Source organism: Oreochromis aureus, linkage group 5 (assembly GCF_013358895.1).
Source record: "Oreochromis aureus strain Israel breed Guangdong linkage group 5, ZZ_aureus, whole genome shotgun sequence".
Lineage (NCBI taxonomy): Eukaryota > Metazoa > Chordata > Actinopteri > Cichliformes > Cichlidae > Oreochromis > Oreochromis aureus.
The window spans coordinates 30,543,687-30,559,179 of NC_052946.1; the positions used below are offsets into that span (position 1 = coordinate 30,543,687).

The following is a 15,493-nucleotide window of genomic DNA, read 5'->3' on the forward strand; positions in this document are numbered from 1 at the left end:
AGTCCACAATCTTTAGTCAACCTGTAGTTCTCTCACATAGTTGTTCATTAGAATGAAAAAAACAAATCTCTTCTGTGAACCCTCTCCGCTGAAGCTTTCGTAATTGCTCAACAGTGTTAAAGAGCTCTATTTATATTTATTTTTTTTTATTTTTTTCTGAATAAACACCAAGCTAGCTTGCTGTGGTACAAGTGGGAAGAATTGACTTTAATTGCCTTACTCAGTGTGAAAGGGCTCCAACAGAAGTGGGGCATGTGTTCAGACTTTATTAATATAACTGTAGGCTAGCTGTGATAATAGCCTTTTCTGATTCTAAGGGGTTTCTCACATGTTGGTTGTAGTTTTGAGCATTGTGGTGTTTGGGTTTTTTTTCTCATTTCGTTACTGTTTTTGTTCCTCAGATGATCTTTGGGACCCTAAATCCCATAGATGTGTAAGCCTGGGTACAGAGCCAGTTCGGACACTGCTGGTGTTAGACGACTCAGTGTGGGCGAGCTGCGGGAACTCTGTCACAGTCGTGGAAATATCTAGCTTCAACACACAGGTAAATAAAGAAACTGTTTCTGGACATAGAATTTGGCGGTGTATACAGCTGCTAAAAATGTAAACAGCCAGTGATTTTTCTACATTGCTTCAAACTAAATAAAACAGAGCAAAACACAAAACTTAGTGTTGGTATTTGAATAATGTTGAATTTCACAGCTGATAGTAAATCAGCATTATGAAAAAGCCCATAGAACAAATAGAAATGTATTTGGTTGAAACAAGTCAGATATAGTTAGCAAGTAGCTGATGAGCTGATAGCAGCTGATAGCTGTTGTCACTCCCTGTGTGTGTGAAATCTCATTTCCACATGGCCAATGACAGAAGAGAAATTATTGCATGCTAAAATTCAGTTGTTAGAGCATCCGTTTGTTTGCTGCTAATATTTTGTTCTAAGAAATATTAGTTAATGTTATATTTTCGACTGTATCTAGATTTAGCATCTCATTACGATTACCTATCATATTAAGAAATGTGGAAGCTGTTTAAAAACAGGTTAAGAAATAAACTTCAAAGAGATTATCTTTGACTTTTTCCAAAAGGTTACACGAGCAAATAAATGAGTTCAGTGAAAATCCACATTACAGTGGTTTTGTTCTATTTTTGTTTTCTGCAACATTTGAAGAAATGCAAACTTACACTCCTTTCATTTTCTGCGAAGATTTATGCAGCCATCCTAGAGAGCCAGCATTCTAATCTGTGATGTAATCAAGATTTACTGCCTGGAGCTGCTGCATAGACAGAGACGCAGACCCCTTGTAGAGTCATACAGTGTTTGTTGGAGTTCTTGCTCACAAAAACGTCTTATTTTTCTGTGCCACTCAAAGTTGCGGCACAGAATGTGTACCATTCTCTCTAGAAAATTATCCCGGGTGTTGCCTTTGTCACTGTTTCCATTTTTCGTGTAGTCATCCTCCAAGGTGTTCTTCTGTACAGCGCGTCATTAGCCGTTTAGAGCAGGGTGACTTCTCCAGCTGAGGTACACAATAATGAATGACATAAAACAAACTCTTCTGGGTAATGTTAATATGGTATTCCGATGCAAAACTGCAAACCATTACTGTTTAATTATAGCTCCCAGATGTAAGTCTACGTGGCTGTATAAATGGACAGGGTGTTAGCTTAAATGAGCATGTGTACCAAGTAAACCTTTCCTGGGTAAATAAATGTTTATGACATATAAAATTAATTTGCTGAATTTAATTAAAAAATAACCTAACAAACAAAAACACTACCAATTAAGAGAATTCACTTCATTTCGTTTCATATAAGTGTTTTTCATTTTCATTGTAAATGAGTTACATTTTCGGGGGGGAAAAGAAAGCGGTAGAAAATGTACCACCTTCATTTCATCACTTTTTCAATTTGCAATTACTGATGTTTTTGTTCCCCCTATGCCTATCATAAAAACTGCAGATGTACTTGCCCAAAAGGTAGAGGAAAAAAATCTTCCTCAAAAATCAGAATTATATAAGATACATTTTTATAGGTGTTGTTTTTGGGGTTTTTTTCAGAAAAATCATGTGACAGATCTGGATATTCAAATCAAAAATAGCTGCGTGCATAAACAGGACTGAGTTGAGCTAGTCTCTCCTTTTATTCCTTCACCTTTTTTCCCCTAGTCTACTTCTCCAGAGACACAAGCTTAATCAGCTGAATGACCACGCAGTTCTGGTTCACAGTATCTCCCACAGAGCTTAGCAGGTCAGCTCTGGTTACTACTTTGCTAACCTTGTCTTCCTCACTAATATGGACTCAAGAGGGCTGACTTCACAGGGGCTGTGGTGCATATCCAGGATCTAGACAAGCAGTATTTGGCACCTGCAGGAAGAGATATGACTTGGTTCAAGGCTCAAGGGTCGTGGACTCAATTCTACTTCACTTCATTGTTTTCCCACATGGATGTTCACCACTTTGTGAGATTTGTACTTCTGAATCATTTATCTGTGACTCTGCTGGACACATGCCCCGTTTCATTTGATGCACCCTGCTGCTCGGCGTGAGAGTCTTTTTAAATGTTCACAATCAAGGCCTTGGCTGCACAGTGTTATTTAAATATATCATTTTTAGTCTGTTTGGGTAAACAAGAAAATACTTCCTATGGTGTTGAAATTGCCTTCAACAGATCCCCAAAGGATTGTCATAACACTTGCAAAATTGTATGGACTCTCAGCTTTGTATTATTTAATTATATTCACTCTAGCCCAGTGGAGTACGTGAAAATTATAGTGCTGCCAAATGCTTAAAATACCATGTTTGTAAGGAAAGAGGAAAGCAAAAATAGAAGAAAGAATACATTTAGAAATTTAGAAGCCGCTATCAGTTTTATCACACAAATGTTTTATGTAGTTCAAAAAGCACTTTTCACTGCTGTGTCTGTAGCTGGAAACAGAAGAGCAGTGTTATTTTAACCAAAATGCGAATATTAGCATGACGATGACAACATCTTAATGCTCAGATAGTACACAGTTTATCATGTTCAGCTCTAAAAACAAAGTACAGTTTATGACCCAACCTCAACAGATTTTCCCTGTTTATAAAAATGGATCACCATTTAATCGTTATTTGTGATTCAACCTCTTGGAACCATCTAGCAAAATTTCATGGTAATCTAGCCAATATTAATCAAAATGCTTTACTCAGGACGCCCGTTGCCGTCCGAGTTGTTAGTGGTGCTAAAATGGTTTTTCAGACAGAAGCAGAGATCCGATCCTTGCCAAGATCAGCATTAGTTCCCACTAATCACACCTCTAATTTGGCACACATCTGTTTTATGCATAGACTGAATTTGAAGTTCTGTAAGGTTTAGAAGTGAATTCATATTTGTGTTCATTTACAGAAATATGTTCACAGAGGTGTGTTGTTTACCTATGCAGCTTTCAAAGGGTTATAGTAATGTGCTGACTGTCTCTGTGGTTTTCCTATATTTTATGCAGTTTAAGATCTTCTAGCTTCAGACTGGTGGAGTTGATAAAGTGTGGCAAGACTAAAGGTGCTGCTTTAGAGAGTTATCCATCTCCATCAGGCTGTTTCTTTTCAGTAAGAGTGATCAACTACCACACAGCAAGCCCTCACTTTACAACTTTTTGGAAATGGTCGTGACAGCAAGGCTACGTGGTTAGGAAGTGACTTGTCAATCAAGACGTGAAAGTAATGATTGAGACCACATGCTCATCAGGAAAAAATGTATTGATGTATTATTTTAAGTCCGAAATTGGAGCATTTTCTAATGCAGTCGACCTTGCAGTCGCTCCTACTGGCCATGAAAATATAGCTTTAAAAGTTGTGCTTTTGTGTTATTCTCAGCTGTTTGTTTTCTTGTATTCAGTCTAAGACTAACAGAGCTCGACCTAGATGTCATTCAGCTGGCACTCCAACAAAAAAATACCCCCTCTTGACCTAAAAAGGATTGCCACCAACTCTTTCCCCCACCCCCACACCCACTGTGTCTCTTCACATACAATTGCTACAGTCACGCTGTGAGGCGTGTTCACACCGGCCAACCCTATTTACACCAAACGCACACACACAGACAGAGGTGTGTGTCAGGGTGGAGGGAACAGTGTTTTCATTTGTTATTAAAATGTTTCACTCAAACAAAAACAATAAAATTACTAAAATTATAACCCTGTTTACATTCACATCACGCCAGAGGAAAGGGTTTGGTAGCAGCAGGAACTGCTGAATACGACGGGACTCTGAAACACCTTCATTGATTAGAAAATGAAGAAAATTTCAACCAATCAAGGGATTTTTTATTTAGTAGATTGTCACGCAGTAGGGGATCTGAATATGATAGTAAAACAGAGCTCGGTTTGTTTGTTTTGATTCATACACAAATTTCATTTTGCTCGAAAACTGCCAAGCTTGGCTTCGTTATTTCAGGCACTCAAGATCCAGTCTCAGTATCATTACAGTGCTCCACAAACTCCAACAGTCTGCGGAGGTTTGAGTCACTCCCATATAACCAGACCTTAACAAAGTAGGACATACGTGGGCATACAGGCTTTGATCAATACTGACTGGCAGGCCTTGTTCTTTCCTCTTCCCATTACTATTTCTTACTCTTCCTGCTTTCGCCTATCACTCACACGTTCACTCAGCTCCTTCGCCCTTAGAGTGAAGATGTGGACTTTGCACTCAGAAAAGGACAAAGACACCTTGTCACCCTGTGTAATGAAGGACTAATGAGCTGTTCAGACCAGCTGTAGTGTTTGTGGCTTTAGCTCTGCTGTTATTTCCCACTGCTGGTGGGAGGAATATAGGAGAGATGTTGCTGTTAGTGTGACACTGCCGAGCTGAGTGGAAAGGGCACATTACTACTGTCAAGCTTCACTGACTACCTCATCTCTGTAAGCAGCGTTGGATTCAGGAGACTAATACCACGTTGTTGGTTGGGGGCAACAGTTGTGGCTTTTACTTACCTCGTATTTGACACAAAACAATGGGCATTCACTGTGTTTTATCTACAGTATACGAGTGATGAAATATATAATGGATTTTGCAGTGCGGGCTGAAATGTGAATCGATGCTTTTGTAAATTTTATTACACACATTAAATCAATATTTTAAATATTCTTAGGCACTTTTTGAGAATCCTTGTAGCCCCGTCAGATGGGCTTGATGTGTTGGTTTCGTTTTTCCAGGATCCCATCCAGGTGGTTTCACACATATGGCAGGAAAGATGGCGTCTAACCGCCGCAGTATGTTACCCATTGATGAGCTGGAAGTCCGTTTTAGAGCCACCTTGCTCGATATTGAGTAATCCATTACTTATACATCACATGCAGTGCAACAGAATTTTTCTCTCCAAACGTGTCAACATATTTGAATTGCAATGGCTTATTGGAGGTGAAATTTTCCTTGTTATTATGGATATCTAATTTTTCGATGGCTGCACTTGAAAAACGTAGAGATGCACTGCATATTGTTTCCCTAGTGGAACAGGCACCCACTGCTGAGGAGTCAATTAAAAGGGAAAACACATCAAAGGCTTCTCTCCTTTTCCCTAATTTCAAACAAAGGAGGACCCACTGGCAAGGGCACACAAACAGGTGGTAATCCCTGTCTGCCGGTGCACTTGGGTTGGGGTGGGTGGTGCATTTTCATCCACACTGAGTCACTCTCACTGACTAATTGCCCAGCTTCATGCAACTTGTGCATTGACAGTGATATGAGTTTCAAGATGATGCCCAAACCAGCCCTTGTCACGCCTTAGACCGCAGGGGCTGTATGTGTTGCCATGATAAGGCTCATTGCATTTATTTCAAGCTACTCATTAAGACTGTGCCCAAAACTCTTTTTCCATTGTGCTCTTAAAATGATAGAAGCCAAGGGAATGATGCAAAAACATGCCCCGTGTGTCAGTGACTCTTTAAATTACAAAATTAGGAGGGACAGTTAGACTTTATTTGTAGAGCAACACTAAATGTATTATTCAGGGGACTTCTACTTCGACCTCATCGAGTTGTAATACAACCACGACAGTCGTTTTGGATGTTTATGGAGAAAATGAACACTACACTCTTTGAAATTTGAATTGAAGCCAAAATAATTGGAACGCTAACTGAAAATTTTGTCATTTTTTCTCTGTTTCGCTTTGTATTTTAGCTGGATTTTTATAGTTGATGCTGAAAATCTTGCAAATATAGTACCGAGGCCTCAATATTGGATGTCCACGCATTATGTGGAGAAAAAGTCATGTGTGTTTGAAAGACCAGAACGAGAATCCGGAGAGAGCTAACCTTTCAGTTTTCTAAATGTTTTGTATATTATTTATTGATGAAATGGGTGATTGCATTTTCTTCACATGTTGTTATAACAGAAATAACTGTTTGTTTTACAGAAGTTTGAAGTTCATCCAGACCCGCTGGTCAGTGTTGCACACATGGCGTGTGCTGGTGGAGGGGTGTGGATGGCATTCTCAGAAGGTTCCTCCATTCGTCTCTTTCACACTGAAACGTTGGAACTTCTGCAGGAAATCAACATCTCAACACGCTCAACGTTCCAGAACACTGGTACACACCTATTTAATTTTTTGGTTTTTGCCTTTATTGCACGATGTGATGCTTTCCTCCAGAATACAGAGAAATATTCTTCTCCTTTGGGTCTTGCACTCACAAGACTGACCTGATAAGTATCCATCTCGGGCCTCTGGAAAGCCATAATAGTCTCTCGGTGAATGACAGGGATTAATAAAAAAAGATTAATGTCACTAAGCAGTAGTAAAATGGCAACCTTAAAGATTTTATACAGAGGATTACTTTGAAAATATTCTTGCCTTTCTTCAAATCCATGCTTGTTTAATATCGTGCCATTTTACCTCTTCTTCTCTACATGCACCTCCCCTCTATCCTCTTTTTGAGTTAATATTTTACTTTCTTTTTGTCCCACTTTTTCCCTTACGCTCCCTTTTTCATCTTTTCCACTCTGCTTTAAAATCCTCTCACCCCCGTTTTACTTCTCACTGCAGTGTGTTTAGGATGCCACAGAGAACCCATTACTTCCTGTGCACCTTCCTTCATGATGGATGAAATATTTATCTGCAACTCTGGGTGTTTTTCCCTTTTTTAAGCAAGAACTATGGTAAACAAATTAGAGCGTACCTAAAAGTGTCTAATGTGATAATGATAGTTTGACTCAATGTCAACTTCGCTCAAACATCTTCAGGTGGCAGCTTGTGCACCTATTAGCCTATTTGTAACATGAATTCACAATATTTGAAGATCGCTTTAAGCTTAAGGGAGAGGTATAAATGCATCTGGATTCAGAAAATTTGGTCCTTTTATTGAGTCACACCAGAGTGTGATTGATGTATTTAGAGCATTACTCAAAGCCGTGGAAGCACTCCATCTTATCAGGAATAAAAAGCTTTTCTCTTGTGAGTTGTGTAAAGAAAGAATACCAACAGGCATATGTTTCAAGCACAGAACTTTTCTCCTTTAGATCAAAGTTCCTTTTTTTTTTTTTTTTTCGCTCACGAGGAGACTTTAAGGAGAACAGGCTCCTATGGCCATAGTATCTGGAGAAAACTGTGACCCAGAGGTCATTTTCACCCAGCGCTGGTGCTCCCCCTTGAAATATGCAGTAGATTTGTGGGAGGGTCACCGCCTCAAGGCTTGGCCCTGGGGGAAGTTACAGGGTGAAAAGAAAAAGAGTTGCGCAGCTCATGTCTTCTGGGTCCACAAAAGGAAGAGGATCTTTGACTTAAGTTGTGATTTGTTGAGCTCACAAGAGAAAAGCGGATCCCTCGACACTCTACAACCAAAGATACTGCACATGAATTACTGATAGTTGCTTTCCATCACTGGGTCTCTGCTCCCTTAGGTTTCTCCTTGACTTATGCTAGGACATGCAGTAATGATATACCCCCTAATCCTCTCCCCTTAATGTGATTTATACTCAACAGGGAATTCCAGTTGCAGTAAACAACAGAGAAGTTTCTGAGGCAGCGAAAACTGCTGATCTCTTCTCTACTAATGCCTTTAATAGTTCTATCCTTAGGGTGAAAAAAAAAATATCCCAAAATAAACTCCTCAGTGACATATCGTAGGGAAACATTTATCTTTTGGAGACATCTTCTTTTTAAGCTCCCACGATAAACCCACTACATTTCGGAGTGTGTACATTGCTGTAAAAATTGGAGGTGCAATATTGCTCGAGGTTAAGCTATACCTCCTTAATCTTTGCCATTATCCCTCTGTATCACTGTTCTAAAGACAATGCCTGGTGCCCACATCTTCCGACTTAACTTGAGATTTCATGGTAGCCCGTGAGTGGGTGTTCATGAGCATCATTCTCTCACTTAAGCCCTCTAACCAAAGCACAAACAGACAAACAGCTCAAATAAACAGTTTTGAGATAAAAGCCATTTCTCCCAGACGTCTAACTAACTGCTGTGACCCTCTAAGGTCTCCATCCAAAGGCCTCTGCGCTCTGTTTGCTCACTGCACTTCCTCTTGTACACACTGCATCAACTTCTTACTTGGCAGGATTCATCTCTGCACAGTGAAATTAATTAATTAATAACAGCGTTGAGCCACTCATGCAAATCGTCATAATCTGAGCATGACACACAACCGCGTGTAAATACAGCTACACATGTAAATGAGCATTCTCTTGGTTGTATTCAAATGACTGTTGGTGTAATTCAATTATCATTGCCATGGATATTATGGTAAATGGTTCTATAGATAACTAGGCCACAGTGGGAGCCAAAAGCTGAGGGACCACATAAGGAATGCAAAAATAAATCCACAGCAACAATGCTTTTTTAGTCCTTTGTTAACTGGAAACAAAGAATGTGCATGTACAATAAGAGGGTGCAATTATCCTTTCCAAGGCACTAATGCAGTGCTACAAACAGCTCTGCAGTGGGAAACCTAACAGCACAAAATATATGTTGAATATTGCATCATGCTCTATAACAGAATTTCAAAGTTAACTTTATCCAAAGGATTATTAACACACTCTAATGGAAAAGAAAATATGCCAGAACTGTACCAGAATGAATAACAACTTGCTGCAGTGCATCACATCTGGTGTTATTAACTACAGACGAGAATAAATAAGCAGGTAAAGAACTGAAGCTAATTCTGCTCGTCCACTTGCACAGCGATGGCCCTGGTTAAGATAAATAAAAAGACACAAAAATCATAACTTTTTATAGATGAGTGTGTGCGTGCATGTGTGTTATCAGGAGAGTTGGAACTCCCTCCACTACAGTCAGCAAAACATTTCTTCCATGCCTTCTGCTTCGCTTGCACTCTAAATCTTCCCAGAAATTGCAAAATAAATATATTTTGAATAATAATATGAAAATTACAGCCCACAATTTTAAAAATAAATCAGCTAGTATAATTATGAAGCAGCTGAAAATGATATTTTTAATAAGAATGGCCAGTAAAAAACAGCAGAGGTTCAAGCTACGAATAAGACAACATATTGCTCTTCCCAAAATAAAATAAAACAGGAGGTGACTGTGTCTCAACAAAACTGTCACAGAGTAAAAAACACCAACCTGATATGAACTGAAATGAGCTCGTTTAATAGCCTTCATATCACAGTATCAGTTTTGTGCAGCACTGTTTTGGGGAGACACACCTGACACATACCTGCACAGCAGATAATACACAAACTTGTGGCCTACAGCATGTAGTATACACGCTCATATTTTCAGATGTTTTAATGCTGTTGTTTTCATTTTTCATTCAGGTTTTGTTTTCAATGCCAAAGTGACTTTCATGGCTCCGTACAAGATAAAAAGGAATCCAAAAGAATAACATTAAAGGAGCTTAGTTGGATTTTACTTATTACCAGTTAGATTTGGCCTGCTGCACACCATCAGTACTTTTTAAAAATCAGACCCATGTTCGTTTTAAAGTTGGGTTTGTTTTAGTATAGAAGGTGCAGTGACTGTGAAGCAGGTGAAAACGTTGTAGCTCCACATTTCTGAAGCACTCAGTTCGCAGACAAAAATGTTTAATATTGAGTTCACAGTCTCGTTTCTTCTGTTGTGCTTCTATGAGTTTTCTTTCAACTGGGTCAGTAACAAGAACATGGATCCAACTTTTCATAATCTTATGTAACCCAGAGCCCTAGGTGGCTGTGCTGTGCATGTGTTAAGCTTGGCAAATACAGACTGATCACAGAGCTTAAACCTTACCTAAAGCTAACACCGGGAATCAACAATGAAAGTATTTCTATTTATTTATTTATTTGGACATACTAAGACTGAACTGTTCTGGTATTATTAAAATAAATGAAAGCCCATAATTCATTCTCTAAAAGATAGACCATCCAGTCTGGTTGTATCTTTTTATCAGCAGGGAGTCTATTTTTATTCCACAATCTCCAATAACATGCTGGAGTTTTGAACTATGTTATTCTATAACAATACGTGGTGAAGAAAACTCAATTTTCTGTCAATGTTTTCTATATTGCAGGTCAGAAGAGCATGCGAGTCACAAGTCTTCTAATTTGCCAGGGGCTGTTATGGGTGGGCACAGCTCAAGGCTTAATTATCACTCTTCCAGTTTCCAAACTGGAGGGCATCCCCAAAATAACAGGTATGGATCAGAAGGGGGTGTCTGACTCTGATTGAACAGCCTCTTAAGAGGTCAAAAGAAAATGGAAGAGTTGTTCTTTTTTTCGAAAGAAAATTACTCTGCACTGCCCATTATTGAGGTCGCACTTCACATTCTTCTTGTTACCGTGGGAATCAGTGCAAATATAACTAGCTGACAAGACACAAATCATTCTGTGTATATATGTTTTCGAAGGATAATTTAAAAACTGCTTGGCTGTGTTTTGTTTATAATGCCAAGGGAATGAGGTCATTAGTTTCCCACTTGCAGTACTCTTACTTCACGGCCATCTTATTCCAGGCTAGTTTATTAAATAATATGTAAATATGCCACAAACTATAGCTGCCGTTATTGCTGTTATATTGGTAGGATTATGATAAATAGACACAGTAAACAGCAGATGACATATGATCCAAGGCTGGGTTCAAATCATTTAAAGTTCATACATTTGAAATTGGAACTTGCATTATTCTCACATTTAATTGATGACGTCTTGACCCCCCGACCCTGTTTATAGCAGAATGCCATTTGAATATTTTGTCTTCTGCCTTCTTCAGGAAAGGGAATGATCTCACTAAATGCCCACTGTGGGCCTGTGGACTTTTTGGCGGCCACCACAAGCTCTCTGTCTCCTGAACTTCTAAAGAGGGATTCTGTTGGGGATAGCCCAGACTCTGCATGTGGAGGTGAGGATCGCAGTGACAACTCCTCTCAGGAATCCCTGCAACCATCCAGCTCCTACCAGGGAGAGGGGAGAGGCAAAGGGCGTGGCGTTCTGCTGCAGTATAAGCTGCGCTCCACGTCGGGACTGCCCGGACGGCCGTTAACGGCGCTGGGCGACGAGGCGTCGGACTCCTCGCTGGAGTCTTTAGAGCACAGCGTGGAAGACGGATCTATCTACGAGCTCAGCGATGACCCAGAAATGTGGGTCCGGGGACGCACTTGTGAAAGGGATGGGGGCCGCAGGGACAGGGTGATTTCTGCTGCAGTTATCTCTGGAGGAAAAGGTTTTCGCAGACTGAAGGAGGGAGCAGCAGCAGGTACTAGGACAAGTGGGGAGGGTTTAGAGAATATTCTTATGGTATGGCAGCTCCCACTGACAGTGTGATGTGGCAAACTTATGTGTATTCATAGAATTCTTCATAGCTTAGGCTTGAATCACCTACTCCATAAATTCTGTACATTTGAGTATATGATGAGAAGGCGGTGCCTCTGTCCCAGAGCATGACATGTTATGTTCGAACCTGTGAAATAAGCACGCTAATGAGTTAATGCTGCTTATAAGTCAGCCCATAGGATCCTTTGAATGTTTAGGATGGCGCATCATGATCGTTCCAGCAGAGGCACAGGCCACTACAGATTAGGTGTGTGCTGTGGGATTGTTTTGAGCAGCTCCCTGCCTTAGTTAAGACTGATACGCCACAATTTAACCTCATCATTGCTACATGTGCCGTGCCACATCTACTCGGTGCAAAGGATTTCTGTGTGAGCACCCATGGACACGACGCCTTTGAGAGGCAGGCTTTGTGGAATCTGCCATGCTCTGCAGAGTTAGAAATGGACGTCTTTTATCTGATCCTGTGGGAGAGATCCCATCTGTTTAGAGCTGAAAGCTGGGGACTACCATCGCATCACAAAGCACATTAGCATCACTTTATAAGCTTTGCCAGCTTTTTTCTCATCCCATACAATGTGAATGTGCGATACCTTGCATTGTGTCTCAAAGCTGAATCGGTGCTCTGGGAAAAAAAAGAATGTCATTTTTCTTATTTTTTTGCAGGTGTTGCAAAAATGACTCTTGGTTCTTAAAGCTTACTTTGCCTATATTAAGGAGAGTCATCTTAGTACGGTGTTTAAAAAAAAAAAAGGATAGCAAGAGAGAGAAAAAACATGATTTGGAAAACTACTTGATGAGAGTCACAGATGGTGATAATCTACATTACAGAATCTATAATCACACTGCAAAATGATCTAATTATTACAGTTTTATTTGATCAAATGAAACTTTTCAGTGCCAGAGCAGCGTATTATCTTCCCGCAATATTATAAATGCCAGATATGTGTTTCATTAGTCACTGGCATCTATCAGCATAATTAAACAAATGTGCACCCTGGTTTGTGAATACTCGGCTCACATCAGTTGGAAGCCCCATTCAAATATTCAAAGTTAGACTCAAACGAATGATGAAATGAAAGCGCTGCAGCCATCTAAACTGCTGTCAGCTGTGTACAAATACAAATGCTCATGTTTACAGGACCATTAATTTCGGTAACAGAAGAAGATTCTGACTAAATATGTTCTAATACAGCTACAATACAATTAACAGATGGTCGTGATGATGTATATTACCAGTGATATCACCCAGGACTTTAGGTCATGGAGAATTTTTCTTGTTTTCCTTCTGTTTTGCTAATGTTTTGTAAATATTTGGAATTTTAGTCAAACATTTTGTCCATAATATTTTATAATCAGGATATGAAGATGTCCTTAAACAGCCTGTCATTCCTTATGTATAGAAACCTCACAATGTTTCTGTGGTTGTCATGTCTTGAGATTAGTTGATTTACAGAATCTGTGTTTAACCAAAAAAAATATATAAAACTCTTTTTTTTTTAAATAATTAAAAAAAAATACAAAGGGATAAAGTATATGTAATGCAGTGTCCTTAGAGTCCATCCATATTTTTAAACTTGTGAGCACCCAACAGTATGAGAAGTGTTCAGTGGTACTGTGTGAAGTATTTGAAAGGTTTTCCTTCAAGACGTCTTAAAGTTGAACACGTGTTGGCAGTCTTGTAAACACAGGCTTTCGATCATAGAGGAACCTAAATCAAAAGGTACGTATTTTACAATGCACATTTTTCATGGTGTGCAGGCACAGTAGGGTGGAGGCCACACAAGTATCCAACTATGAACTGAGTTTTGTTGATTTTCAATAAGCCTGGCGATGGTTAAGGTTATGGTATATCATTTTTCTCCACCTCTATTCTACTTAGCTTTTCCACCACACGTGGATTCTCATCTTATCCCTTTATCGCAGAAGCATGAAGTTCATGTTTTGTATTTCCCTGAGGCACATCGAGGTTTATTCTGTCTTTTCTTCTGCTCCTCACAAGTGAGATTCAAAAAACGTTTTAAACATCCCGCTGTCAGCCAGAATCATTCAGGAAAAAGATAAAATAAAATAAAATGATGTAAACTGTCCTTGGATGCTGTCATCTAAATGTAAATCTAAATGTCACATCAGAAATGTATATTTTAATTCATGTGAAATTCAATGCGGCTGAAGGCACATAACTCACAGTAACTGTAGGGATTGTTCATTCAGCCGTTTTTAGGGTTATTTTTTGCCTCGACTGGAGGGGGAATAGACAGCAAACATGGCTGGAATCAAACCAGGAGTATTGCATTTGGCTACTATGGCACTTAACTTATTTAAACAGAGCATAAATGTAATTTCTGCAATAAAAGTTTCATATCACATATCAACCTTGGCATTTCATTTGCTTACAGTATTGGCCTGCAGGTATTATCCATGCACTGAATGTTAATACTCAAGAATGAACATAATGTATTACTAATTAGAAGTTCTACTGTACTAAACCTATTTCATTTTATATAAAGGACTGCAACTCTACTGATGTTTTGAAATAAGAGGCAGTTTACACATTGTTTTCTTCCTGTGGTGATCTATATAAGTAGATTTGACAATTATTTCTTTGAGCTAGGATAACATTTACTCACAAAGATGCTGAGATTTGACAACATTGTGACAGTACTGAAAGCAAGAAGTCTCTGTTGTAAACACCCATCACCTACTGTATTTGATGTCGTTGTACGCATAATTTTCCTGTGCAGTGAAGCATTATTACTGTCATAAAAGATGCATTCACCCTAAGTTCCTCCTCTTAGGTTTGTTGGCTTATTTACAGGCTTCATTGTCACATAGTTCCCAGATCTCAGTGACTCATTACTTTGGCGAGTGGAATATTATCATAGCTGATAGAAATGTAACGTCAATAAGGTTAGAAAAGCGATGAAGAAGAATTATACTTCAAGTAATAATATTGCACTTGAGTGGCCACAAGCATATAGGAAAAAAATGCCTGTTTCCTTTTGCTGCAATACTTCAATGTTACATGTCTAAATATTGTCTAATGTGCATATACTAAATTAAAGCATTTCATTGAAGATGAAGAGTTCAAGCTTGATTTTTATTTATTTACATGACTGATTAATAATAACGGGGCAGTGGATGCTGTCAAAAGTTTACTATATTTCTTTGTCATTAAAATGTTGCTACTTCTCTGAGATTTAGCAGCAGAATATCCTCTATTTGTTTGATATCATCATTTGGGTAATTGCCTCACTTTATTTTGTGTTTGGTTATTTAGATTATAACAGGCTTAATCTGTTGGAAGCCGGGCTTTAAAAAAAAAAAAGAAACAACAACAAAAACGGAACTTTTTGGGGACTACTGAGACTGAGGAAAACAAAATCTGATGTAATTTTTTCCTTAATTTTGTGCTCAGTGGTTTCCCACTACCCCCAAGACATCACATCACAGACTACTTAGTCCAGGACTTTTTTCTTGTTATTTCCCAAGAGCATTGTTGGCTTAAAACTGAAGACGGCATCAACTTTACAAGTGGATTTAATTTAAAAGAAGAAGAAGAAGAAGAAAAGCATTGATTATATCCTTTAACAGTCAGTAGGGGACAAAATGTTCCAAGCCTATATTTCCTTAGATTGACAGCTTTTGTCAATCATAGGCACTTTACAGAGATGTAGTTTCTATAAGTGCAGTCTTTGAGTAGAACTTCTAACTTAAATTATCGCCATTGAGACTTGTTTTGTCACATCCT

The 15,493-nt window shown here is 38.9% G+C and overlaps 1 protein-coding gene across 3 annotated transcripts in view; it reads left to right on the top strand.

The window, feature by feature from the left end:
* arhgef10la (Rho guanine nucleotide exchange factor (GEF) 10-like a) overlaps nt 1-14,825 on the top strand; it is a 114,029-nt gene extending 99,204 nt beyond the window's left edge. For all 3 annotated transcript variants that reach the window (XM_031733246.2, XM_031733249.2, XM_031733248.2), the window contains 4 exons: nt 402-544; nt 6,389-6,560; nt 10,488-10,610; nt 11,186-14,825. In XM_031733246.2, the coding sequence (XP_031589106.1) occupies nt 402-544; nt 6,389-6,560; nt 10,488-10,610; nt 11,186-11,736 (989 nt within the window). In that variant the 3' untranslated portion in view covers nt 11,737-14,825. The remainder of the gene's footprint in view (nt 1-401; nt 545-6,388; nt 6,561-10,487; nt 10,611-11,185) is intronic.
* Nucleotides 14,826-15,493: the final 668 nt, after the last annotated feature.